This window comes from Camarhynchus parvulus, chromosome 11 (assembly GCF_901933205.1).
Source record: "Camarhynchus parvulus chromosome 11, STF_HiC, whole genome shotgun sequence".
Taxonomy (NCBI): Eukaryota; Metazoa; Chordata; class Aves; order Passeriformes; family Thraupidae; genus Camarhynchus; species Camarhynchus parvulus.
Window position 1 is genome coordinate 20,127,846 of NC_044581.1, and position 27,857 is coordinate 20,155,702.

Below are 27,857 nucleotides of genomic sequence, written 5' to 3' on the forward strand. Positions count from 1 at the left end.
TGCCTGCCCAGAGCTGCATCTATCTCTGCACAGCAGCAGACCCTGTGTTCAGGTCACTGAGCAGAGCTCCAATCTCTCATTATCTGGTGTTTCGTGTTCCTGGCTATTTGCTTTTGCAACTGCACCCTGGACTCTGATAGTTTCTTCAGGTATCTTGTAATCTTGAAACAAGAGCAAGTAATTTTGAGGCAAGAACGAGTAATTTCGGGTTCTGACGAAATCTATGTGAATAGGAAAAAACCAGCAGAGTGGAGGAGTCCAAGGGCAGGCAATGGCTCCAGCACACCATGCCTCAAGGCTACTGTTAAACACCTTCACCACTTCAAAATGCAGGTGGAAAACAGCTCTTCCAGGGATTACAGCAGAACTGCACATGAAGTGGATTTTCCAGGAAGCGTTAATTGAGGAGAGGTCAGCGGTAGGAGAGCCATCCCTGCAAAAAGTTGTATTTACATTATGTTATATTGGCTTCGAGGCCTGGATTGTTCCTTAAAGGCCAGCACGCGCGGGGAGGGCCGGAGATGGTCCCTCAGGACGGCACTTCCCGGGCTCGGGGGGTCCCGGTGCGGTGCCAGCCGGGCCTGTGGCGGGGCCGTCAGGGCAGCACCGGGCGGCCGTGAGGGGAACGCGGAGCTGCCGTGAGGGGAGCGTAGCGGGGCGGGGATGAGGGGAGCACGGAGCTGCTCTGAGGGCAGCACGGGGCGACCGTGAGGGGAGCGCGTAGCCGCCGTGAGGGCAGCGGGGCCGCTCCGCCCGCCCCGCGCTGCGGCGCAGCCGCCACGTGACCGCGCAGGGCCGGCGAGCGAACATGGCTGCGGCGGAGGGGTGAGTGTACGCCGGACCGGCACCGGGACCCCCGGCCTCCCCGGATCCCCCGGGACCGCCGGCAGCCCGCTCCTTGCAAGGGCCACGGCGCGGCCGGTGGGGGCCCGCGGGGGCCCGGTGCGCCAGCGGTGTCCCGGGCTGGCGGCGGGGCCGGGAAGGCAGGGCACTGGCTGGCGCCGGGCTGCGTGCTCCGGACCCGGGCTGCGCGCTCCGGACCCGGGCTGCGTGCTCCGGACCCGGGCTGAATGCTCCGGACCCGGGGTTCTCCGAAAGGATTTCGGGTTTTGCGCGGGGCGGTGAGAGAGCCGCGAAGGGTCCCACGGGCGGGTTGGCTCGCAGTGCCTCGTCCCCAGCCGTGCGTTATCCTTGAAGTTGTCTCAGGTTTGAAAGTGATGCTTAAAGGTGGCTTGCATTGCGCAGCACAAGGATTTTCCCACATTTTATAGCAAAATTCAGCCATTTCTTGGTGCTGTAAGAAGGTGCCATTATAACTGTATCAAAACGAAGGGGGAAGTTTCCAAAGTTGCCGGCCATGGGTCAGGCCGGGGCTTGGCTGTGACCCGGGGCCTGGGGGCTCGCTGCCCTGCGGCTCCCCCGGCTCTGGTGTCCCCAGCGCTGTCCGGGCCCCGGGGCCACCCCGGGCTGGGCTGCCAGGGAGGACACGGAGCGGCGCCGGGACTTCGAGCTGTCAACTTCACAAGAAACACTGAGTTGGCCGTGAAGAAAATATCCATTTTATACCTTGAACAGCCGTAGTTGCTGTTACTGTTTGGTTGTATCGCCCCTTTCCTTGTGCTAGGCCTCTTGAGCTTCACATATGGGATGTGAAAACAGCATTGGAAAAGTGTTTACGCTTCAGGCTGGTGTTGATTAATCTGTTGCTCAAAACAAATAAATAAGGCCTGGTCAACAAACAAGTGGTGATTTACTGAAAAGTAGTTTTGGTGGTTTCTCATCTTCATTGAAATCTGGATCCTCTCTGTGGGATCTCAGTAGAACAGAAATAGCAGTCCATGAATTTTCTGCTCAAAAAAACCAGAAGTACAGAAAGTTAACTGAAAAATGGTAGGCAAACCAGAAATAAAATAGGAGTTTTAGTAACCAGTGTGTTCTGGTGGTTGCTTTACAACAGATCCAAAATGCTAGATGCATCATATAGTACCAGAATGTATGCTCTCTAAAATATAAAACTTCTGAAATAAGCATTGAAAATCAGGAGCTCCAGGCAAAGGAAGAATATCTTTAAAGAACAGATGTAGTTTAATGTTCCCGGCTATATTTCACTTGCAGTATAATAAAATAAAAGAGCTCGTCTGTGAGCTTGGGCCTAAGTGATCATAAAAATTGTATGTGACAGCCAGCAGGAAACTGTCAACTACTGTGGGAGGCCTTTACCAGACTGAGCAGTGGTAAATGCTGGTACCAGACTGGGGAAAACAAGGGAGCTGAGCTTCTCTTGCCCTCTTTTGTTCTTGCAAGTGTCCACTTTTGACAGCAGCTAAGGTTCATTTGCAGAAGCTTGCATAGGTTCAAAGAGGCGTGCACCACAAAGCAGTGCTTGTATCAGATACCCTTCTTTATCACATGTGTAACTTCACATGAGAGTTTTGGGTTGAGTTTGGGGCTGGGCATGCTGGAGTCCTTGTGCTAAGAGAAGAAGCTGACCTTGAAGGAGCAGCCAATGTGTTGTATTAATTAAATTCTGATAACTCTGCTGAAGCAAGTCCAGAGGAGGCCACAAAGTTGATCAGAGGACTGAAGTGTCTCTCGTAAGAAGACAAGCTGAGAAAATTTGGGCTGTTCTGGAAAGGAGAAGCTGTGTGGAGACTCCCAGCACCTCCCAGTATCTGAGGGGGTACGGGGAAGCTGGAGAGGGAGTGTTCAGCAGCAGCTGCTGTGACAGGGCAAGGAGTAATGGGTACAAACAGAAAGAGAGGAAGTTTAGGCTGGATATTGGGAAGAAATTCTTAACTGTAAGAGTGGTAAGATACTGGAGCAGGTTGCCCAGGGAGGTTGTGGATGCCCCAGCACTGGCAGTGTTCAAAGCCAGGCCTTGAGCAGCCTGGTCTAGTGGCAGGTGTCCTTGCCCATGTCAGGGATGTGGGACAAGATGATCTTTGAGGTCTGTTCCAACCCAACCCATTCTATGATTCTGTGATTTATGTGTCTTGTGAGATATAACTGAGTGATTAGATATCATGGACCAAAGTGAAAAGCTTATAGTTCCTTCCCTAGAGAGAATTTTATGGCAGTTTTTTTCCAAGGCAAAGACCATAGTTTTACACTGCTTACACTGTAGTTGCATGTGTATTTGTAGGGTTGATACACGTGTGAGGCAGTTACATATGAGAGTTACACTCAATTTACTACAAGTCACTGAAAAACCAGTCCTGTGTGTGACGTTTTTTTCTTGTGATCTTGAGTATTATGGGAGTTCCGTTTCCCAATTTTTCTTTGCCATGGAAAGCTGATTGTACAGCCATACACCTTTTTGTAAGGCTTAAATGCCCCTGTCAGTATTGTCTGAAAAGAGCTCTCTGTTAGCTGTGGAAAGCTCGTGCATGGCTCATGTGTGCCAAGTGAGTGGATCTGTGCAGGCAGAGCAGCACCTGTGGGTGTTCTGCCATGTTGTCAGTCCATCCAGGGTGCCACCAGTTTGGTATCTGAGTGCTTGCAGGAGAAAAAAAGAGAACAAGAGCTGTGGAGGAAGCAAACTCCTCTAAGCTGAATATTCTCCCTAAAACCTAGCTGGTTTTCTCTGCAGAATTCCAGTTGTGAAAGTCGGTGTATTTCCTGTCGGGCTCACTCTGTGAGGTGTGAATTAACATGAGTGCTCAGCAGGAACCCGAGAACAGAGCAGGATTTACACTCAGCCCAGCCCTTGCTGCAGGGTGCAGCATGCTCAGCTCTTGTGATTTCTACAGCAGCCTTAAAGCAGAGGCCAAGGCTGTGCCCCTGAGAAAACTGTGCCACTCTAAAACAACTGCAGACCCTGCTCTGCTGTGGGTTAATACTGTGCCATCCTATTCAGGGAAAGTGGGATCTGCTATGTCCAAGGAAGAACACACTTTCACTTAGAGAAAATGTGCACAAAAGCTGTCATTTTGCACTAGAACGCAGTTCAGCTTCAGCATTAAGATCCCAGTAAAAGGTAGACTTCAGGGGCTTATTAAAAGTACTGGTTTGAATTGCTGTCTGATGTCATTATTTCTCCTGAAGTGTCATTTGGATTGTCAAAGGTTTTAAGTGTAATAAAAGGATTAATATTAGACTTAAGGGAGATGAAAATGTGCCTTTGTAGCAGCTTCCTCTGAACTTCAGGGTGTAGGAATAGGCTTGGAGGAGAGAGGTCAGAGTTCTCTCTTTTTTCTTTTTTTTTAAAATCGCAGAAAAAGATCCCCAAACTTGTGAAGTGAGTAAAATTGCAATGAAGGTGACTTTTTTCCTTCCTTTGAAGCAAAACATGAGACAGGCTGTGCTACAACCTCTGCCTGTTAGTTTTTTGTTTTTTTAATCAGCAGATACAAAGATCTGAGAGAAACATGTGATATAAGGGTATCTGATGATGTTCTCTCCTCTCTTTTATAAATGCCCCGTAAGGTGAGCATATGATTTCCAGGCTGTTGCATGGAAATGGATCATCCTCCAAGGGATGATCATGCTTGGAAGCAGCGTTTTCAGCCTCCTGTGCATTGCTGAATTACTGAGCCACAGCTTTGTACCTGGAAAGCCTTGCCTATTTTTACTTTGAGGTTCACTATCTGACTAAACTTGCAGTAGCTTTTGCTAGGATTGTATGAACTTGCTTCCTTCTTCCTACAGACATAGGTACCCCAAAAAAAAGTTTATGCTGTGCTTCCAGGCTGTGCTGAGGTGTGTGCTGCAGCCCTTGTGATGATTACCTGCCTTGGTGAGGGGTTGTCAGGTGTGTGTTGGAAGGAATAAAAATAAACACATTTGGGTTTTGTGCGCCATCAGCTGAATTTGTAAGCAGATATTTTGAAAATTGGATTAGCAAGAGCAGTCCTTTACCTTCTAAAATTACTTATGCTGTTACATCAAGTGGTTATAAGCAAGTAAAGTATTTTATTAGGTCTTTTATGCTGTGGCTGCAGTAGGAAATTACAGGGTTTACATTTCTGAGGTTGATAGTCTTTTAGGAGGTTATGCAGCTATAAATCAAAGGTTACCTTTCAGATTGCTCATGAAAGCTATATAATAATTAAGACGTGGAGCTTTGCTCCTCTAATGTTAAATACTTTGGTGGTTGGTTCATTTCTTGTCATCTTAACATAGTAACAAGGTAACTGCACCTTTCTGCCATCTCCTGTAAAGCATAGAAAGTGACCATCCAGTCGGGCTTGGAGAAGCTGAGGTGGGGGGACAAATTGGACTTAAATAATAGGATTTTATGGATAAATTTTATTGATCATCTCTGATACTGAAGCTCCAAAGTGCAGCTTTGCTGTTCAAGCATAAAAAACCACCCCCAAAATAAACTGCTTTTAGATTCTTCTCATATAATCTGACTAAACTACTCCCGCTGCTCCATATCCTAGAAAAGCTATAGTGTTTCTACTGGGAAATCTCCAAAAGGTGCACTTATGGAGCTGAAACAAATGGGAATGAATCAGCCACATATTCTTGAGGTACTTTCAACATCTAAAATTACTTAGTAACAGCGAGCTCTCAGCTTTTAAACAGTGTCCTTGCAGTTGCAGCTCTGTTGAGCACAATGGTTCAGAAGCTTTCTGGGCTGTCTCAGCACATTTGTGTGGCCTTAGGGACAAGTGGAGGTGTCCAAGCCATGCTCCTGTGGCCATGTGTTTGAGTTCAGTCACTGGCTGAAGCTCCTTGTGCGTGTTCAAGAATAACCATACATCCGTAGAAAAGAGATTTGCCCATCCTGTGTATGGGAAATGCTGTTGTCCTGTGTCTGCTGTCCATCATCTTTTCTCTCCACTCCCTGTTTCCCAGAAGGACTTGCTGAAGTTTTCTAGACTTACTGTAAACTTCCACTTCTGTTTTCAGCACCTCAGAACTAATTTTCATCCCTCCTGCTTTGCCTCTCCTCAGCTGACACAGGCTGTGGTCACTTTGTGTTGCACTGCCCAAAGGGATGTGATGAGGGACGTGCTGTGGGCTGTAGCTGCAGCCAGCCTTGTCTGCTGTTTCCACCTGTGAAAAACGCCAATCTCTTGTTTTTAAATTTTTAAAAGTTTAATAGTAATAAAATGGTTATAAAAATAGTCATACAATTAGAGTAATAATAATTTGGACAGTTTGAATTAGGACAATATGAGACAATAGAGACAATGAGTTACGGGTGTCCAGGTACCTTTTTCTGGGCAGCACAAGCCTGAAAAAGGACATCCATTTACAAAGGATGAACCCTTAAAAGCAATAGCCTGTTGCATATTCATACACCTCATACATGATGCATAAATTCCATTCAAACACAGGATTCTGTCTGGTCATTGTCAACTTCTTCCTCTGAATCCTAACAGTGCCTTCGAGGCAGGAAGAAATTAATTTCTTCTGATAATGGAGCAATAAATTCTTTTTCTCTGAAAGATTTGGGTGTCCTGTGGCTGCTATCTCAGTGTGAGTCCTTTCTTTAAAAAAAGTATCCTACATAGCACAGTTTCTATTTTAACATTTTTTATAACCTAAAACTGTATTTAACACACTACTTAAGAGAATTAATACAGCACAACTTTCTAACACAACACATATAATATTCATTTTAATATTTGTGAAAAGCCAGTCATAAAATGCCTTTTTCACATACCTTTTTCCTTTGGTCCTTGTGTGAGCAGTGCTTAGTGATTGCTTGAGATCAATGTGTGTAGAGCCGCTCTTCCCCAGGAGTGATGAGCCTCTTGTTAGTAGAGTTGAATTAAACTAATGAACACTGTGCATCTAAATTGTGCTAACCACTGTTTGCCATTAATTGTCAATTGAAAAAATCTCTTCTAGACCCTCCTTTTGGCTGGGGAATGAGACCTTGAAAGTGCCTGTGGCGCTCTTTGCCTTGAACAGAAGACGGCTCTGTGAGCGCCTGAGACAGAATAAGGATGTCCAGAAGAATTCAATTGTTCTGCTGCAGGGTGGAGAAGAAACCCAGAGATACTGTACTGATACTGGTATTGTGTTTCGCCAGGTAAGAGCTGAATCCAAACTTCAAATTAAGAAACTCTCTTCCACTGCACGGATTTTTAAATGATTTTAAATTATTTTCTCTGTCTCTTGGATGTGCATTGTCTTGCTTCACTTAAATAAATTAGCTTCTTTATAACATTGCTTCTTCAGCTTTGACTTGCTCTCACTTTCAGTACTTTAGTGCAGGCTAATTATCTGGTTTAAAGGCCTAAACCTGTTCAAGGCCTTACTGCTCATCAGTGTTTGAATCTAGTCTTGAAGACAGCAGTAGAATGTGTCTTCATTTTTTCAGTCTTGTCTGTGACCCAAAAATCAACCTTCTTTGTGTAATAAAGCATGTTACAGTGGACCTAATTAATAGAAAAGTATATTTCATGGTTTTATAAAACAGCAGCCTATATCTTGGAATTTACAACATGTGTCTTCTTAAATTAGACTCTTCCTTAAGCAGCCATGTGTTCTTCTGTCACAAATAGGACTTAACATGTTCTGGGGATGTAAAAGAACTCAAATCATGTATATCCCATACCCTGCATGGTTTCTGCAGCACTTTGTTTTGTGAACTTCATTGAGCTGTTGTATGTTATGAAGAAACAAACCCAGTAAATTCTAATTTACATAGCACATATCCTTATGTACTTATTAGTCTGGTTTTAGAGGAGATGCACCTTTCAGGGTACTAGAGCATATGCCTGTCCTTACCAGAATTAAATCCTGTATTGTTAGGTGTTTTGTTGTTTGCTTGCTTGTTCTTTAAATAACTCTTGGCTGAGGGCTGTTCCTAGTGCAGCTTCCTCCTCTCTGGGGAAGGTTGGGATTTCACTTCAGCACTCTGCCTTTGCCACCCAATGAAGCTGTGCTCTGCTTTTGCCTTGTGCCTTGTGAGGTGGTTGTTTCTCCCTGATCATACATTCCCTAATTGTAGATTGGAAGAATGTATTTTAATGTGTAGTGTATGTTTACTGTGCTGAGTTAACCTCTTTATGGTAGTTCATTAAGCTCTGATCCTTTCCAGTTGCCAGCAAAGGGATTTGTATTATTCTAACCTAAAACTAACCAGTCTGAAAAGGTTTAGACATAAACCACTTCTCCTGCTCCAGAAGCAAGAGATCTCCTCCAGAGATGTGGAAATAGGAATTAATATGTACTCTTGTGTATTTTTAGAGCTGGTAGAAGTGGGGTCTTTCTTCTAAGAATATATTTTGTTTTAACCTAGGAATCTTACTTTCACTGGACTTTTGGAGTAACTGAAGCAGGCTGCTTTGGAGCAGTAGATGTTGATACTGGAAGATCAATGCTTTTTGTTCCACAACTCCCTGAAAGCTATGCTGTTTGGATGGGAAAGTAAGACCTATCTCTTAACTGCATTCTGGTGTATCCAAATACTTTATATAATGTAACTGCCTGTAGAGCTCCAGTGTTGTGTTATTTAATCAGATTCCACCAAATCACACCCTGGGAATGATATATACATAGGGTGATATATACAGAGATACAAAACATGATCAGTTGATATTGATCATGTGATATGAAATGATCCACCACCATTTGGAACACAATACCCTTGGAACTGGAGCCCATGAATATCGGGGTAGCTCTGGGAGGAAGGTGAACCATAAAGAAAAGTCAACATCTTGTGTTAAGCCCAAGCAAGTTAAATAATAAAGCAGGATTTTTCAAGCTGCTTTACCAGTTTGCAGCAGCCTTAGCTAATGAAGCTTTCTGAATGGCATAAGGTAGTTTAGCCTCTGATAGGCTTTTTAAAAATGAACTCACAAACAGGAAAATGTGCTTTTAATGCTATTCTATGAGTATGCCATAAACATCTCTCCATCCACCTTGGTAGTAAATGCTGCACAGTGCCATAGTAGTGGAGGAATTGATTTATTTATGTGTTCAATTATTTTCTCAGTCTTAATTGTATTTATACCCTCTACCAATTTTTGTAAATTTTTGTATCATCTACATTGTCTCAGAACATTGGATTGCTTCTAAATTAATCATTTGACAAGCTGCTTTACTTCTAATTGAAGCTATCACTTATATTTTAATGCTAATTTTGGGAAAAGGAAAACAGTTGTAACTGATCCCATGTGCTGAACTGTGTCAGACCATATGGCAGGGCATGGCTGCTGTCTTCTCAGAGAGTTTATATGAATTTGACTGTCTTAGACCTGTCTGGGGACTGAAATTGTGATGGCATAAAAATCTGCCTCCTGCTGTCTGAAATATTTTAGCTGTAAGCCCCACCTGTCTGGGAGGGCAGGTTCTGTAATCCCCCCATGTGTACTCTCTGAAATCTGTTCCCACTTAGAGACAAAATTTTTTCCTATCCTTTGGATCTCTTCTGGTAGTTCAAAACAGCTGTTTCATACCCACACTGATTGTGGCTAATCTAAAAAAAGCTTAAAAATATTATTGAAATTCCAGCATCTCATTTTGCATTCTCAAACAAAATATTGTGGTGCTTATAACTAGTGGCCTTTTTGATTTGTTTGTGCAGCACTTGTTATCTGCCCATTTACAGAATTAATTAAGTCTAGTTAAAAGTGGTTCATTGTCATTGTTTGTGTCTTCTTGCAGAGTATAACAAATGGTCTTTGTTGTTTTCTAAATTCTTCTCCTTATCCCTCCTGAATGCCTCTGTTTGAATTTTGTTTTCTCTTCTGTCAGCCGTGGTCATATACTTTTTCTGCTTGTCAGAAGGAGGATGGGTGAATAACTCATTTGTGAGTCAGTAGCCGTTCTGCTTCATAAGTTGGTTGGCAGTGGGTACTGCTCACAGCTGGGGACTGTGTTCCTTCCCAGAAGATTCAATTTTAACTCTCAATTAGCACTGAAAGAAAAACACAAGTAAACATGCCTTCCATCCCCTGCACTTTATTACTATAGTTTGCCTTGGAAGTGTTTACTTGTGGGCCCGTGGAAGTCACTGTCTGCCCACTGGAGAGGTTGTCATTTACCATCAGTGAGGCACAAATCAGTGTCATTTTTGTGTGGTATTTGAGGGCTTGGTATCTTACAGGGGTCTGCAGCTGGTCTGCTAGTTCATAGCACAAGGTGGTGTTGCTTTGCCTGGTGTTTATTCTGCTTAAGACAGATGTGAATTTGGGCAGAAATACATAGATTCTCTTAAAATTAATGCAAAAGGCTCTTTACTACAATTTTACCACTGCTGTATTACTAAATGTATCATTTGATGTGTTGTGCCTTCACTTCACTGAAGAACACATATTTGAGTTGCTTTTGAAGCATAGTGTGGATAATGTGAAGAAGAGTTAATAATTCAGAAGGGTTAATCTTTTTGCCTTGAAATAATACAAAAATGGGGCTCCTAGACTCTATTCACTGCAGTGTTACTGTGGCCAAAGGCAGTGCAGTACCTGGGAGTGTTTGCTTGGAGATCAGCAGGCTGTACGTTTACAAATGAGACCATGAACACTGTGATTCTCCCAGCCTCACCACTGCTCTTGTTTCCATGAGCTGAGGTGGTGCCTGGGCACTCTGCAGGACAGACAGACATGGAGGGGGGATGCACCACTCTGGGCTGGGGTCAGCCACAGCCCAGCACTGAGCAGCACAGGTGATGAGGGGGACTGCTGCTTTGGAGGTGTTATGGACTTCATGCTGAATGTGTGGGCTCTGAAGATGTGTAAAGATAGTTGTAAGGCTGCCTTTCAGAAGTCCTTCAAGGCAAAATAACCTCTGCAGTTTTCAAAGGAAGGAGAGATTTAGTTTAGCTCGCAGACTATGGACCTTCTCCAAAAAACCCCAAAGCCTCCTAAGGTGGCAGTTGCAGAATTGTTATGAGGGTAATTGTAGGACTGGTTCATGGAAGTGATCACGAAAACACTACTCTGTTTTTAAATTATGGGTGTGGGCATTTCTCCAGATGTTGGGCTAGCCAATTTCTTAGTCGTTGGCTGGAAAAACCTTTTCAAGTAAGAGAACCACTTTGCCTGTCTCTTGACCTGTACCTCTGCCCCTGTCCCTCTGTCATTTGTAAGGCAGAAACACAGACTCTGAGCTTAGTGGGTGGCTTTTCTGCTCCTGAATATTTTTCTGTTTTTAGCTTTAGAAGTAAGAGTTTTAGAAATGAATATGGTAATATAGGATAGTAAAGGCCTCAGAAGTGTAAATGTTTTGTAAATGTCCCTCTTTCTTGGCACAGTCTTACCTAATCAAGTTTCTGGTGCAACAAAGCTGTTAGCCATCATTTCTGTTCCTAGAAAGCATTGAGTTGGTATGACTGCATGCCTTCACAAAGACTTCAGTTTTGCTAATTATTGCTGCACCTGCCATTTACCTCCTTAATTATAAATGACAGACCTAGTCAGTGTGCTGATTAAAGATATTTTATAAAGTAAAACATACTGTACAGCAGCTGCTTTATGTGGAGAGCATGCCAAAATGACTCATTAGCCTTGCCACATAGAGTGTTTTTAATGGAAGACAAAAAGTATTTAACCCTTTCATGCTCTGACTTTAGAAACACCTATTAAATGTATTATTGGTTCAGAAAAATACATGGTGCTGTAGTGCCCAATTAGTGGTGCAATTTCCTGTGTTTTCTCTGAAGCTCTGCTGGAAGACTGGTAAGCATTGCAGCTTTAATCTGACTTTAGTTGCACTCACTAAGTTGCAGCTTTAAATTCACTCTCTATAAGTAATGTTTTTCCATGAATGTAATTGAAAGCTGTCTGTGTGTTCAAAGTTGAACCTTGGATTAGCACCTGGAGCTGTAATAAAGCACATGAAATGCTTTGCAAATGTTAGTTATTTCTCAGTGACCTAACGAGGAAGCTCTTTAAAACATTGTCATAAATTTCAAGTAGGTTGCAACCAAAATCAACCTTTGGTTTTGGTGATTGCACTTAAATCAGCAAAGCTGAGTAGCTTTACTGCCTTTGGAAAAACTGCAGAAATATATGGTTGGGGGTTTTTTGTTTGTTTGCTTTTTTCACCCTTAACACTTTTGAAAGGATCAGATGTAAGAAAGGAAGGGATCTCACTTTTGAAAGGATCAGATCAGTACAAGAAAGTGGCCTCTCAGTCTGTGTGGGCTTTTACCTTTTTTTTTCTTATTGACTTTTTGGGACTGTGACAATTAGAAGCTAAGAAATTGATTTCTTGATCTCTTCTTCTAAATGGAGATGTGTGAGATTTTGTGGCATTTGTATTTTGAATAATTGTGAGTATTAAACTGTGCACAGCATGATATGTTTGACTGTACGGTGGTGATGGAGACTGGTGCATTAATTACCCTTGTTCTGGCAAGCAGAGGGCAAGGTCTGTAGAAGGGAAGCTGACAGGGGGACAGCTCTTTGGAAAGGGAGTGCAGTGTATCTGCAGGTTATAGTGAATGAACTCCAGATTACCTTAATTGCTCTTCTTAATGCACATTTTGCAGGAATGAAGGACATCTTCTACAGGAGTTTTATTAATGTGGAGCATACAGTCTTCTCCATAGCCTGCTCCAGAGCTGTGTGTTTTTTGGTTTTACCTTTATAACTGATCTGCCATCTCCTGCTATTTTTATTGTAATTTTTTCTCTAAAATGAAATATGCTTTTCTTTTTCTGTGTCTCTCAGTTTGATCCTTTACTGCAGTTTGTCACTTCCCAGTACCCACTGAATCTTTATTTTGCTGTTTAAAAAAACCCCCAGGTTTTAATCACTTTAGGTCATCTTATTACTGTGTTGTACCAATTGGCATTGCAACTTATCTGCAAAGTTTGTTACCATCTGGAAATGTTCTCTGTGAATCTCAAACACACTCAGTTCTGCTTCTGTTTCTGAATAGTGTCAGAACTAATTTCAATCTTTGCAGTATCCCACTAATCAAGACTTGCAGTCCATTTCTGTTTATTGCTTTAACTTCTGGGAACATTAGTCTAAATAGACACAGCACTTTTCAGTGTGGCAGTTGGAGGATTTCCCAGCCTGGGGAACGCTCATCTTTTTATCTATTTATTTGTTTTTATTTTCTGCTTTAGGCTTTTCCGTTTTCTTATTATGACTAGTCATTGGGTTTCAGGTTGCATTGTAGTGTTTCTGTCCAAGCCAATTTGAGTTGATTTTGGAGAGTAGCAGTCTTGAGAGAGGTTTTTTGTCAAATATTTTACTGTTGTTCATGTAGTACATCTGTTGCTTTGCCCTTGATGTGATCCTTTCAAAACTGCATGATAAAGCTGGTTGCTTTTGATTGACAAGGCTTACTTGTGCAATCCCCCAGGGTGCTTATTTTCCATGATTCCAGTTCTGTCCCTGGATTGTGATTTCTATTCCTTGTCCCAAATCCACTTATTATTGTATTTCATAGAATCATAGAACGGCCTGGGTTGGAAGGGACGTTAAAGATCATCAAGTTCCAGCCTCCCACCATGGGCAGGGACACCTTCCACTATCCCAGGTTGCTCAGAGCCCCATCCAGCCTGGCCTGGGACACTGCCAGGGATCCAGGGGCAGCCACAGCTTCTCTAGGCACCCTGTGCCAAGAACTCAGCACCCTCAAAGGGAAAAAATTATTTCTAATATATTAATCTAAACCTGCTCTATTTTAGTTTGAAGCTATTCCTCCTTGTCCTGTCACTCCAGGCTTTTAAAAATAGTCTCTCTCCCTCTTTCTTTTTGGCTCCTTCAGGCACGGGAAGGCTGCAGTTAGGTCACCCTAAAACTTCTGTTTTCCAGGCTGATCAATCCCAGTTCTCCCATCCCTCTGCTCCTCCTGGAGCCTCCTCTGGGCTCTCTGAGCAGCTCCAGGTGCCTCCTGTGCTGGCCCAGGCTGGGGCAGCTCTGCAGGTGGGAAACCACTGAGGGCAGAGGGGCAGAATCCCCTCCCCTGCTGCCCCCTGGGCCCAGCCCAGGCCGGGTTGGGGCCGGGCAGGGCCGGCTCTGCCCCGCAGCTCCCCCGGGGCTCCCCCGGGGCTGCTCTTGACTTGTTCACTCCCAGCCTGGATTGATCCCGAGGGTTGCCCCAACACAGAGGCAGCTCTAGCACTTGCTCTTGTTAAACCTCATGAGGTTCCCATGTGCCAGCTGCCCAATTTCTCTGGGGATAAAAATTACTTTTTCAGATAATCCGTGTCTGGATTGCACTTGCCACTTTACTGGCAATTGTTTTCTCTAAAAGCATTGCTCAAATACTCAGACTTCTCAAATGTGCAGTTTAGTCGTTGTCCCAGTATTCTCACTGTCCACAACCTTGCTTGGTCTGGGATGAATGTGGATTGTTTTTATGACTTTTACTTCAGTACTTATTTTTATAAATCTTTGCTTTCTTACAGCTTTCTTAAACACCTTAAGTTTCCTGTTGAGGAGGCTTGAAACCATAATAGCAATTTGTATCAGTCCCTTGACTGGCTATCTCCACCATCATACACCTTTAAGTGAATGCTCCAGTTGGTGGTTTTGTAAGCATTAAAGTGCTTCTTTTTCCTCTCCTGTTTTTGATTCAGGCATTTTGAGAAAAAACCAGCACTAAGCAAATCTGTTGGGTGGTGCTGCAGCAGGGTTTTTAATATCCGGGTGTGGCTTCAAACCACAGACTGAGATAGCACAGCTCATTTCAGTGGTGTGGTAGGCAATGCTGATAACCCCCACCAGGCATTTCTTATTTTATACTTTATGTAATGTGCTACCAGGAGTACTGAGTTCAGTGATATAAACTCCTGATAACATTTTGAAATATCAGAGAAGCCAAGTTTTTCTTTTTCTATCAGGCGTGCCATGTATTTTTGCTACAAGACCTTGGCTGCTGCTGTAGGAAGGTGATCTGCAGCAAAAGAAGTGTCCATGGGGGTTTGCCAGCAAGGCTCTGCACCTCCACCCTGCCTTCTGCTGTGCCACTGCCTGGCCTGAGGGCAGAGCTCTGCTCCTTGTTGCCCTGCATTTGGGAAGGCACTTCAGTGAGAAAAACCTCAAGTGAAATACCTACAGTAGTTCCTGTGTTCTTGCAGTTCTGAAATTCCACATTCTTAGCTCTTGATGTTATTTGTTTTCCTTAGGTTTTTTATTCCCTGTGACCTGTCTGTATGCTGAGGAAGGACTCTCTGAAAGAGTGTGGCCTCTCTTGAGAAACAAAAAAAGGAAAAACAAACCAAACTGATCTGCTAAAATATGCTAGGGAAGTGTATAATTAATATTAATGCTTCTTAGAAGTTAAATGTGAGTGTAAAGCAGGCAGGATGTGTTTTGCTGCTGTGTGCCCCTTTCTGGAGCTCTGGCAGTCAGAGCAGGTGGTCACAGCCCCAGCCCTGGGGGACACCAGATGCTGCTTTGTCTGGCAGGGGCAATGTGACATCGTGGATACAGCACTGTGTGCAAGGGTAGGTTCTGTCTTTTCTTTGTGCCCCTTGAGGAGTTGTGTCAAGTTCATTTAACTTTGTTGTGGTTTGGCTTTCCTTACAAGTTGTGAAATGGGAATGTTACACATCATCCCTTTCCTTTCCTTCAAAGCTGTTCAGGTCATCTAATGCTGCTGTAAAAATCCGTGCTGCTTTGTCTCGTTCTGTTACTGGTTAATATGGGAGCTGTGGGACATGCTTCTGACATTGCAGAGCTTGCTGTAGTGCTTTTATCTGTGGGATATTAAATATTGCTTGTGTCCCCCTGCCCCCCCATCCTGATGTTTTTCCAAAGTACAAGCAGAACATCTGCTATTGGCAGATTTGCTATACAACTTCTTTTATAGAAGCATGAATTGAGCCCAGTGTTTGAGTGAAACACTTACTGCATATAGTGACCTAGAAATTACACTTAATACCTTAACCACTATAATTCTTACACTCTTTTTTTGAGAAGAGAGCTTTCTAATGAGTATCTGTCATCAGTTTAATGCTACAAGAAATCTTTCAGGGATTTCAGTGTGTAAACATTTCCTTAGTCACAGTTCTTTCTGTACAGAGCCCTTGACTCCAAGGAAGAATTTTATTTGCAGAGAGGAATAAAGCAAAGGTTACCAATTGCAAGTTTCCTGTGTTTTTGATGGGTAGCTCTTGATAGTACCTCTTAAATGTCTAATTGAGACACTGCTGCTTGACGTAGAATTTATAGAAAGTCTGAAGAACTGTTCATCTTTTAGAAATGCCTGTGGTGGGAATAGCTGAGCAGCAGCAGTGAGACTGGATACTTGAAGCAGATGAAAGAGGGAGCTCAGTGTTTGGCTGTTGCTAGGACTTACTGTGAGATTCTCCTCAACACTTGATTTCTGATTTCCTAAGTCCAGTGGCCTGTATTGGTGCCCCAAGTTATTCTGATTCTGCATGGTGTGTGTTGCACTGGGAGGTGCAGTATCACACACCCAGCACCTTGTGCCCAGCTGCATGCTTGTGGACTCTGCTGTTCTGCCCCTCACACAGATGGGGCTTCACTTCCTGCTTGCTTCCCAGTCACATCAGCTTGGGTTGTCATCTTAATCTTGATTTCTTCTAAAATCCATTATTTTCTGAGAATCCATTTTACTGCAGACTGTATCAAAGGGAGTCTGAGTTTACATGTGTGCAGGTAGTTTTGTCTTTCAAAGAGTCTAGCAGTAATCTTGAGAGCTGTGGAAAGGGAGCACCATTAAGGTACTCAAAACATTGTTGGAGGCTGTCTGTGATACCAGCAAGCCCATTAGTACTGTTTTGTTTTAAATCTAGCTTGATGCCTTTTAATCTTCTTGTTTGAGATAGTGAAATTCCTTTTGGATATAAAGGTGATGGAACTTTTTTGGACAAAATCAGGAACATCTGCTGGTGTCTTTTAAAGTGCGCTGTGTTGTTCTTCCTAGCAGTTCTTGACACCCTCTTGTTTGGTTAATGCTTTACCATCTGTTAACTTGATGATATTGTAATGAGAAGGGAGTTTATTAGTGAATCTTTGACACCATTAAAACATTACTTTTGCATCCCTTTTCCTCTTTCAGCTCTACATATCCTGATGTATTTCTATTCTTCTGCTTTAAATTTTGCCAAGGTTGTTACTCTGTGTTTGCAGTCTCTCTGAAATTTATACTCTGCTTTAAGCTCATTCTAGCAAGGACTGGGGAATGAGTTGTTGACTGTGTAGAACTTCAAGTGCTGAAGATTATGCTTATCTAATTTTCTCCTTGTGCATGTGCTTTCCCTCATTTAAGTGAGGAAAAATGTAATGTATTTCATGCCATGTGTGTGTGCTGCAGTGCCTTGTACAGGTGCTATCTGCAGGATAATGTAGGCATTTAATTTGCTCAAGACAAAGTGATTTTGCCATAAAGTGATGTTTTATATCTGTTACTCTGAATATAAAAGTCAGGGTTGAATGGAAGAAGCAGAAAGCTTTAATGTGAAGTTAACAGGTTTTAGCCTTTCTGTCTCACTGCATCCTCTCCTGATTTTGTGATACAAGCGTGGACAATTTTTTGTGTATTTTAGGCACTAAAACTTGTAGAACCTATGAGGAGAGTATTGTACCCTGAACATTATTGTGTAGAAGTCTTTGTTATTGGTCTATTCTTTCATTGTTCCAACTGTGTTAATCCTTACTTTTAATTAGTGCTTCTGAAAACATCACTTTCTGGTATCTACCAGGAGCAGTGGCTCCTAAAGACAATAAGACTTGTGGGAGAGAATATTTTAATTGTGGGAGAGAGTCTTCAGCATGGCATGCTGCTTTCTGTCAGTACTTGCTGTCTTCTTGCCTGACGTAGTAGGAGTTCTTCAAAATGGTTGTTGACTGGTTATTTTGAGATTCCTGCAGCTTCTTTTCAAAAAAATACATTAAATTAATGCTTTTGAGTTTTGCTGATTAGTTGGAGGTTTTTTTGTTTTGTTTGTTTTGTTTTTTCTTGCTAAAGCCAGCTACAGTGATTAGAAATTGTAGGTAATTCCCATGACTTGCCCTAATGTACATTCAGTGATAGCAGTGTGGTCAGCCAGACAGAATACTGCTTTGTTGTTTGTGCCCTTTGCTATCAAATTAATATTTCATTTTGCAGAAGAGCAGTTACATCATGCTGGTGCTTATGCTAGGCTGCACCTATTGCTTTCTTTTATATGTAACAGTGGAGTAAGGCACCCCTCTTCCAGAGCAGCTGCAAAACACAAACAAGACCTGATGTGAGGACTTAAGGAATTCTCTGAAACAATTCAAATCTTAACATGAAAGGTGTTTAATTTCTTTAATATCCACAGTGAACATACCATTTGGAATATTTTTTCTACAGGAGTATTCTACGTTCTAGGCTATGCAGTAAGATAACTATTCTTGAACTAGGAACTCCAACTGAAATGTTGAAGAAAAGCTAAATTGGGCTGCTTCAGGAAAAGCTGAATTTCATTTTAGAGCTTATCCACTCTAAAAACTAAAAACTGAAAATCTGTCCTAGAAGCATTGAAACATGGAAATACCAAGCAACCTTTAGGAATAAATGTTAAATATACTGAAATTTGGATGAATGTTTAGATGCAAATGAAAGCACATACATAAAAATGTATATCAGTAATTAGGCTGCAAATATATTAGCAAGTGGCTTAGATGTGTTTCTTTCAGGAATAACTATCAGCTGTTATAAATTCTGTTCACAGTTTTTCTTTGGCATTTGTGATTTAGATCCATCTCATTTTACCTCTCTTCTGAATACAGTTCTGAAAACTAGAACACTTTTTATCATGTTGATATTACAAGGATATTGCTCCAGAGTCCTTTAGCATACAAAGAAATGTTGCTTAATGGAATTCTTACAGTAATGTCAAATTTGTACAGATCTCTTAAGATTTGTGTTATGAATTCTTGTGCAATGTAATGAACAAGAGGTTTAAAATGTTTTTAGACAATGTGACCAAGTTTTTATTCGGTTTGAATTGGAAACACAACGTGGTTGATAAACTGCTGCAAAGAAATTGTGATTTGAATTTTGTCCAAATATGTAAAAGCTTTAAAATAAATTTTTAGTGCATTTATAGATATACAGAACTGTCATAGCTGTTCATCTTAACTGATGGATAAATAGAGGAGTCAGTTTCCAGTTCCAATTTCAGGATCACACTGAAGTGGAGCCAGTCCTAATAATGTGGTTAGGCAAAATCTGAATTGGTGTGATTTGGCTGTGATTTGATGAAGCATCTTGGTTTTTAAACATGCCATCATGTACTGTGTGAATCTAGTCAAACCAAATGGAAAAGTTTATTCTAAACTGTTTTTTTTTCACCAAGGTGAATAACTGACAAGGATCTGTGATTACTCATTTTTAATACTATGCTCCCTTACACTTTTGCTGGTGGTTTTTGTGTTTGATAAATGTGTGTTAGAGAAATGAAGTACAGTTATTGTAAGGTATTAATTTACTCTCTGATTTAATGTTTCAAACTGGATTTTTACAGTGAAGGTTTTGCTGCTGCTCCCCCACCTCTTTTTTCCCATTGTTTGAGTAGCATTTTGCTGAAAATAAAATTGTCACTTGTTATCATTGAGGGATGAATCTTCAATATTTGGTATTTAAATAAAAAAATAGCTGTTAAAATTAGGCAGTGCATAAGAATTCAAATCTTCTTAAAATATAGCTTCACATCTTTAGGCCATCTTCAGCATTTCCCAATCCTCTTGAGAGCAAGAAACTAAGTAGGTGACCTAGGTGGGGCAGAAAAACATGGCAGAGAGAGGAGTTTCATGGGAATCATCAGCAGAAAGTAAAGAGCTTAATGTTTAACTCAAAATAACTCAAACTTTTTCACTGGAATTTGGGATGAATGGTAAGTGATGAACTAGAGAAGTCTCTTCTTTAAGGGTTTTTTGTGGCTGAAAATGAGAAAAACTAGGGTCATATTAATGTAAATCAGTAACAGTGCAGGACTCTACATTTCTTTTCTGATGGCCATGAACTCTGAGATGCCAGATTTTTGCTTAGATGCTTGGCCATGTGTACATGGGCATGTTCCAGAAGTTTGGAGTTGCTTATTCCCACTGTAAGAGAAAAAGATAACTCCTGTTATTCTGGAAGTTAACTATTGACAATTCTAATTAACACTGGTATTTGCTTGGCTGAGTCATAAAACTTAAGGGAGAGGATACTGAACCTTTTTAGGGCAGATATGCATTATTCTCTGTGGGTTTTTGCCAAGTTGTGTTGTCAGGGAATCGAAACAATTTTGCAAACCCCAAGCCCCTTCCTGAGTCCTGTAAAAATTAGGTCATTGCTTCTGCTCACATCTGTTTACAAAAGGGTTGGGGTTTATTTTTTATAGGTAAATAGGCATGATTCAATAATATCTGGGATCATATCTTCTGCTTGGGCAATCCTTCTAATTAATTTATGGCTTGCTGTGGGGTTTTTTTGTACATAGTCTCTGCAGTGATTAATCAGAATTCTAAAACTGGCAGCCCATAGCAGTGTTACAAATGACAAAGCCAAACCTAAAAGTTGTAACCAGTTAACTTACTCTAGCTTCTTGAGAGTCATTTGTGGAGAGAAGCACTCCTCATCCCTGGGAAGGATCAGATGTACTTGAAATGATGATAACTGAATGAAACTTCTGATTTTCATTATGCCAAGTGAGCATTTCATGGAAGATACCCTGTGGCAACGGTGATCAGTGCTAACTTTAGCCTGTTTTGCATTCAAATTGGATAAAAATGGGTACTGAGCCCTGTGTCTGTTCAGGAAGTCTGCACTAGTACTGTTTACAGTAACTACCATGTTGTGCATAATTATCTTTCATTGAGCCCCACTAAAGGGGGGAAAAAATGGAAGAGAGTAGAGAGAATATGGAAAGGTGCCATTGAGGATGACAGAATCACAGGATGGTCTGGCTTGGATAGGACCTTAAAGGCCATTGAGTTCCAACTGCCACCATGGGCAGGGACACCCTCCCATATCCCAGGGTGCTCAGAGCCCCTCCAGCCTGGCCTGGGACGCTGCCAGGGGTCCAGGGACAGCCACAGCTGCTCTGGGCACCCTGGGCCAGGGCCTGACCACCTTCACAGGGAGGAATTTCTTCCCAGTGTCCCATCTAACCTTGCTCTGTCAGTTTGAACCCACTTCCCCTTGTCCTGTCAATTGTAAATAGTCTCTCTCCACCTTTCCTGTCAGCTCCTGCAGGTACTGGAAGGTCACAGTGAGGTCACCCTAAGGCTTCTCTTCTCCAGGCTGAACAATCCCAGCTCTCCCAGCCTTTCCTCCATCCCTGTGCTCATCCTGGTGCCTCCTTTGGAGCCTCTCCAGCAGCTCCAGGTCCTCCCCAGGGCTGGAGGCAGCTCTGCAGATGGGGTCTCACCTGAGCAGGGCAGAGGGGCCAGAATTGTCTCCCTTGGCCTGCTTTGCTTCTCCTTCTCCCTGACCCCTGGTTGCTTTCTGTACTGCTTTCCTATATGTGACAGCATAGCATTTTTTGGCTCTAACACAGGCTTCATGTTCACTTTTTCCTTGCACCTCTGTGGTTCTGCAACAGAGTTGGTCTTAGAAATCTTCCCAGTGGGAGAGGCAGCTTCATCACTGCAGCATCCTGGCTCCTGTGGGATGGTAGTTTGTGGGAAGTGTATATGAATTTATTTTTCCATCTAGTTGGAGGTGCTAAATGATTGTATAAAAAAAGTGAGGCAGAGCTGTGAGTGCTTCAGAGAGGAGCTGAGAAGTCTGGCTCTCAACTTTGTGCTAAATCTTGCTGACTTTTGAGTGAGCTAGCAAGAGGAAGATGAGCAGGGAGGTACACATCTAGGAATCAGGGCAGCTTGTCATTAGGTGTGATGAAGGCAAAAGTATCTCAAAGATGACCTAGTTTAACAACTGAGGGAGAGGATGGAGGATTGTGGGAAGCTGCTGTTCTCTTTCTCTTAGAGAAAAATTCAGCCTTGAAAGAACGATGAGCTACTTTTGTTCCTCAAAAGAGTCACAGTGTAGATGAAAAGAGATGTTGGAGGGATTAAAGCTGGAACGGATTAATATTAAGCAGAACCGAAGAATTGGATTAGTAGCTGTGTGCTGTAGGCTACACAATTACAGGAGGCAACTAGCAACAACAAGAACAAAAAAATGGAGAAAGAGCTTGTGAAAGGAAAGAAATTTTCTTATTGGAGTGATGGAAAATGAGACCTATTCCTACTTTAATTGCTTTAAATGAAGTCAATAAAATCCAGCACACTCGTGGGTATACGTCTATGAAACATTTACTTTACATTAAACAGTTCTTTGGTTTAAACAATGCAGCTAATTATTAAAAGGTGCTTTGGATATATTGCTCTAAAGAGCATACATTACCATAAATTACCAGTGGCCATACATTAGCTGGTTTTACAGTTGGGATTCTTCTGATACCAGATGAATTGGTTAAAACTGTAAAAGAGAACAAACCCAAAAGGTGCTCAATCTGTTCATCATGTTTCTGGATTATTAAAATACTTCAGTGTGTGAGGAATGAAGGAAGAATAAGGAGATGCCTGTAGGAGAAACAGAGTATGCAAAAATTGGAGGTAAGGCTACTGTAGTATAGAGGGTATGTAAAGATAAGAGGATATAGTGGGGTTTTTTTTAAATTTTGTGTGAGATAAGCCAGGGAGAAAAGATAAATGATAATTGCTTTGGAATCTCCATCACTGATAGGAGGACTCTACACAAGGAGTATTGCTAAAGGGAACATAAAATGAGATAGGTTTGTGTTACTTTTGAGTAGTACTTTCACAGATAATAAATTTTTTAAAATCTGTGATTTTCTCCTTGAGAACACCCTCGATGGTTTCATGTTGTTCATGTCACAGCCCAGTACTGTTTGGAGCATGAAGAAATGTAGATGATAAAGAAGCAGACAAGATAAAAAAATGGACATAAGGCAGTGCTGCAGCCTCCTGGTACTGCCAGCACTCTGGCATGTGCCTGTGGTGTGGGGCAGCTCCTCGAGGTGCTGTTTGCTCCACCACTTCTGATGGTCCTCACTGCAAGGGTCAGAAATGCCCTTGGGCCTCCAGCCTCATTTATTCTTTCCCAGATGGTTTTGTGCTCTTGTTGTGTAATGTTTACATGGCTGAAGCTTTGCTCCTGCCCACACTTCTTGCTCTCCCCCTGTCACTCAGGAATCAAAATGCACAGGGTCCTCCAAGCTCCAGCACCAGCCATGGGTTTTTTCCTCCCATTTTCTTTACCTTGGAAGTAAAGAAATGTTGGGGTTTTTTTTCGTGGAAGGGTATCAACTGAGTGATTTTATTATCTTGAGATCACATTTTCAGGATTATAAAGGTTGTATTTATTTCAGTACTGGGGACATGGAGATTTTAATCAGAGGCTGAAATCTCCTGAATAACTGGCTGCTACCATACAGTGAAGGAATGAGCAACAGTACAGCCACTGGTACAGAAGACAGCAGGAGAGCCCTGGAGGGACTGACTGCAAGCAGATCCTTCATGTTCTTCTTGCCTTTAGAAAAATGTCTCTGGCTGCATATCAGGAGAAAAGAGTAGAAGAGATTTAGTTCTGAACATGGACCTGTAAAGTTGCCCACTCTGTTGTGTTAGAGGAGTGGATCTCTGGTGTCCTGAGGAATAGAGGCAGCAGGGCACATGTCTTAATAGCCCTCAGTCTGCTAGATGGTTACCAGGGTAAAAAATGAATGTTTTATTCACTCTTTGAATGAAACACAGGGCAGGCTGGTCTTTTGTTATTTCCACATCCTTCCAAAGTTTGGTGAGTTAGAAAGTTATGTATAAGTGGCATGGCAAAAGTCCCTAACAAAGCTGTCTTGCATAGATTGGGAAAAACCACTTTTGTTCTGAGGAGACTCTGCTATCAGCATGGACTAGATTAAAGCACACTGACTTTTGTAGCTGTGGCAACTTTCTGTGTAATCTCCTGTTTTGAGAAATAAAGATAAGATTAGTGAAACATTCCTGGTATCTGATGCTATTGTTGTGATAGTAGAGAATATTATTTCTTTCTCTGTGGCCTTATTAAATGTAAGAGCAAAGCTAAACCCAAATATTTCTTTTTGTTGTTTTCCAAAGGATTCATCCCCCTGAATTTTTCAAGAACAAATATGCTGTGGATGAAGCCTACTATGTGACTGAGGTGAGTTGTCTGTGTCTCTGAATATTTTTTTCTGTGAATATAAAATCAGTGAGTGGCAATGACTTTGCTTAATTTTAGTCTCCTTCTTCCTGCATGTCTCCTGACTTGGTGGGATCTTCTCTCCCTTCCCTGTAACTGGTAAATGTCCTTTTATCTTACAAAGCATTTGTAAATTTTTTTTAAGGCTGCTCTTTTGATCAACATAGTTCTTAATCCAAAGGCAGTCTCATAAATATGTTCTGTGCATGATGAGACCTGTCAGTGTGTGGCTTTATCCAACTAAAGCATGTAGCTAAATCCATTTTTTGGAATGCCTTGGAGATTTGTGGATATTGTTGTTAAGGATGTTCCATGTCCTAGCTTGGACTTGGGAGTCTACATACATTTTATGCCTCCAAAAAGCTGTTGGGAAAGGTGTGATGTTTGTGAGGGTCCCCAGGATGAGGTGAGAGATGAGAATCTGACTCCATGTTCTCAGAAGGCTTATGTTATGTTATGTTATGTTATGTTATGTTATGTTATGTTATGTTATGTTATGTTATGTTATGTTATGTTATGTTATGTTATGTTATGTTATGTTATGTTATGTTATGTTATGTTAATGCTATACTAAACTATACTAAAGAAAGAGAAGAATACAGACAGAAGGCTTCACAAGAATGAATAATAAAAACCTGTGACTGACTCCTCAGAGTCCAACACATCTGATGGTGATTGGTCATTAAGTAAAAACAATTCACTTGGAACCAATCAAACCTGCACCTGTTGGTAAATGATCTCCAGCCACATTCCAAAGCAGCAAAACAGGGAGAAGCAAATGAGATAATGCTGTTTTTTCTCTGAGGCTTTTCAGCTTCCCAGGAGAAGAAATCCTGCCAAAGGGATTTTTCAGAAAATATGACAGTGACAGAAAGGCTGCATGCCTTACTCTTATTTTCTACAGAATCATCCTATTACTTGAATAAGCAAATATATTCACATTTCTGGGTGCAAGTGTGCCTTGCTTAGTTAGGTTTCTGATTTAATTTCTGAGCAGATGTTGGACACTTGTGCACCTGGCCAGCAATGGTTTCTGTGGTAGGAAGGCTCAGCAGGTGAGGGCAGTATTCCTGCCAAGCTCTGTGTGTGACTTTCATGGAGAGCAGCTTGAAGAAGACTCCTCTGATTCTTCTGTTCCCATAGAACTCTCTAGACCAAAAGTTTTGCTCTCATCAGCTGTGAGGAGATTTCATTTAATTCTCCTAATGAGTCCAGCAACAAAGTAGAGTTTGATCTGTGTGTCAGGAGCTGGGAGTGGAGGGAGCTGTGGAGAGGTTCATTTTTGCCATATGTGAGTTGGAGTCTTGTTGTGTCCAGGTGCTCCAGTGCTCATCTGTCAGATGGTGAAAATTGCAAGTGGAAAATACATGTTTTATTTTTAAAAATCACATTTTTAAAAATCACATTCACCTTAGTTGGTTTGGGTCACTTTCTGTCAACAAATGTCTTCCTTGCAGTTCTATTCTCTGCTTTTTTACTGCTTAAAAACTTCATCAATGGGAAAAAGAGCTCTTTATGTGAGCAGTAAATAAATTAAAAAATGAAGGCTGCTTTTGGCCTGGACTGCATGTATTGAAGTGGGAAGCTGTTGAAGCTGGCAGCATAACTGTTCACCTCTCAATGGTTCCTTCAGCTTTTGGCTTTTTTGCCAAGGAATTTGTTTTCTACCGTCAGGACAGCAGGGGCCTTTTTTATAGAATAGCTTTACATCAATGAATGACCAACGTGTGTGTGTTATCCTGATATTTCTTGGGATTAAGAAACAAAAAAAAAATAAAGGGTAGAATTGATGGTTTTGAGCTTCACTGCCCTATACTTTGTTTTGTTAATATTAGTAGTGTGCTATTAAGGTGGTTTAAAGTTGACAGAATGTTGCTCCATGCAGCTATGTCATGTGTTCATTGCCTCAAGATAAGTGTAATTCAGCACCCACGCTTCCCTTGTGCAGCTGCTCTGAAAGCCCAGCACTCTACAAGCCCAGTGATTTTGTTCTCAGTTTGTGAATGTTTGAAGGAGGCTGAAGGAGCCTAATAAAAGGATTAGTCAGTAGAATGACCCAGTGAAAAGAACAGTAAATATTCTTTGCTAAGCATTTAGCACATTGTACCATAATAATATCAATGCAAATGTTGTATGTGCAGGATCGAGCACCCTGGTGTTCCTTATTTCTGTGTGACATTACAACTTTTTGGCTCCTATGTTGTGTCTTCCTAATGATGACAATAGACATGAGTTATAGTTGGTATTTATGTCTTTAAAGGACACAACGAACTTGATCACTGTCAATATTTTGTATTCTGTTCTCTCTTGTTGCATGTCTCAGGTAATACTACAATATCTGAAAAGTATCAGAGGAACATTTTTGTCTTTGCAGCTCATTTACTTTATATACAGTGAATATTGATGAAATTGGTATCAATGTGGTTATGTGGAAGAAAAAAAAATGACAAATAATAATCTAAACCCTCTTTTTAGCTATGCAGTGTATTGGCTTCGAAGAAACCTGCTGTACTTCTCACTTTGGTAAGTCATGTTTGGAAAGTACTACATTTCTTCAATAGGGATACCAGTTCATGCAGCATTTCTTTGCACTGTCATTCTCTATATTTTCCTCCCCATCTTACACCAAATTAGAGGTCACCTGTGTACAACAATCTACTCTTCTGGCCCCTCCATGGTTTCAAGATCTGTAGCCTCTGGCCCATCCCATGTGCATTCTGTCTGCCAAAAGCTGTTTTGGTTTTCTGGTAAAACACAACAAGCCTATCGACCATGATGGCCTCCACCTTCCCTACTCTGACTCCAAACTCCCTTTACCTTTCATGCTGCTCTGGTCATGTAATGAGCAGGTTTGGGCCTTTCTGTGGGAATCCCACAGAGGTTCAGGGAGTCCTTTTTTTCCATAGAGTGGTTTAGTAAGAACAGCTTCTGGGAGGAGTGAGGCAATATCAAATGCTTGCTAAGTATTTTGAATGGTGCTTGCTTATTTTTTGGGAAGAAGCATGAATGACTGGAGGTGAAGGCTGCAAGTTTCTCCTTCCCATCACCTCCCAGCTGCTCCCCTGCTTTACAGGTGTTTTGTAAACTCCTACTATCTGTTTTCTTGTCTCTAATATTTATAAAAATTATTTGCTGACTCTGAGCTTTCCCTTACAGCAGATGCAGTGGCAGCTCCCGGATTTCTTGTTTCCCCATGATAGAGACCAGGCAGAAACCATAACAAAAAAATCCCTCCTTAGGCAGGTACATGGCCTCAGATCTGAATTCCTTATCCATTAAGAACAGAGGCCCTAAATAGTTTTCAGTCTTTTTTTCGCTTATATTTTGTATATGCACGTATATTCTTAAAAGATGGCTTAATTTCATGTTCTTCTTCTCTCTTTTCAAGAGAAAGGAGAGAAATGGAATGTTTGACTATCTTGTGTTCTTACTGTGCATTTCTTCACATGGAGTTGTTGAGTTGTTATCACTCTGGGAGCATCCTGCTGTAATCAGGAATTTTCACATAATTTTTGGCTGAGTGGAGGGTGCTGTGGTGCTTTCACATCCCTCCCACTGCCGTGAAGAAGCATTCAGAGAAGGGAAGAGCTCTTCTCTGTCTGCTGCTGAATGGAAACCTGGTCCTCTCCTCCTGTGGTCTCGTTCCAGAGCTGCTGCTCTGCAGGGCTCCCCAGGCACATGTCAGAATGTTCATCTGCTGTGTGGCAGCCAAAATACTCTTGCTTAGGCTGCTTGCTTGAATGGAAAGCTGTAGGGGAGCAGCAAGCAAATTTAAATAGTAACAAAGCAAATTTAAATTGCCAAGGCAGGGCATAATCATTTAT

At 41.9% G+C, this 27,857-nt stretch overlaps 1 protein-coding gene across 2 annotated transcripts in view; it reads left to right on the forward strand.

The window, feature by feature from the left end:
• The first annotated feature begins 755 nt into the window (after window positions 1-755).
• Window positions 756-27,857, forward strand: part of PEPD (peptidase D) — a 151,832-nt gene continuing 124,730 nt past the window's right edge. The window contains exons 1-5 of one of the 2 annotated variants that reach the window (XM_030955802.1): window positions 762-825; window positions 6,805-6,988; window positions 8,204-8,331; window positions 23,931-23,994; window positions 26,509-26,556. In XM_030955802.1, coding sequence (XP_030811662.1) covers window positions 809-825; window positions 6,805-6,988; window positions 8,204-8,331; window positions 23,931-23,994; window positions 26,509-26,556 — 441 coding nt within the window. In that variant the 5' untranslated portion in view covers window positions 762-808. Of the gene's footprint in view, window positions 826-6,804; window positions 6,989-8,203; window positions 8,332-23,930; window positions 23,995-26,508; window positions 26,557-27,857 lie in introns of both variants that reach the window. The other variant, XM_030955803.1, reaches the window with a different exon arrangement.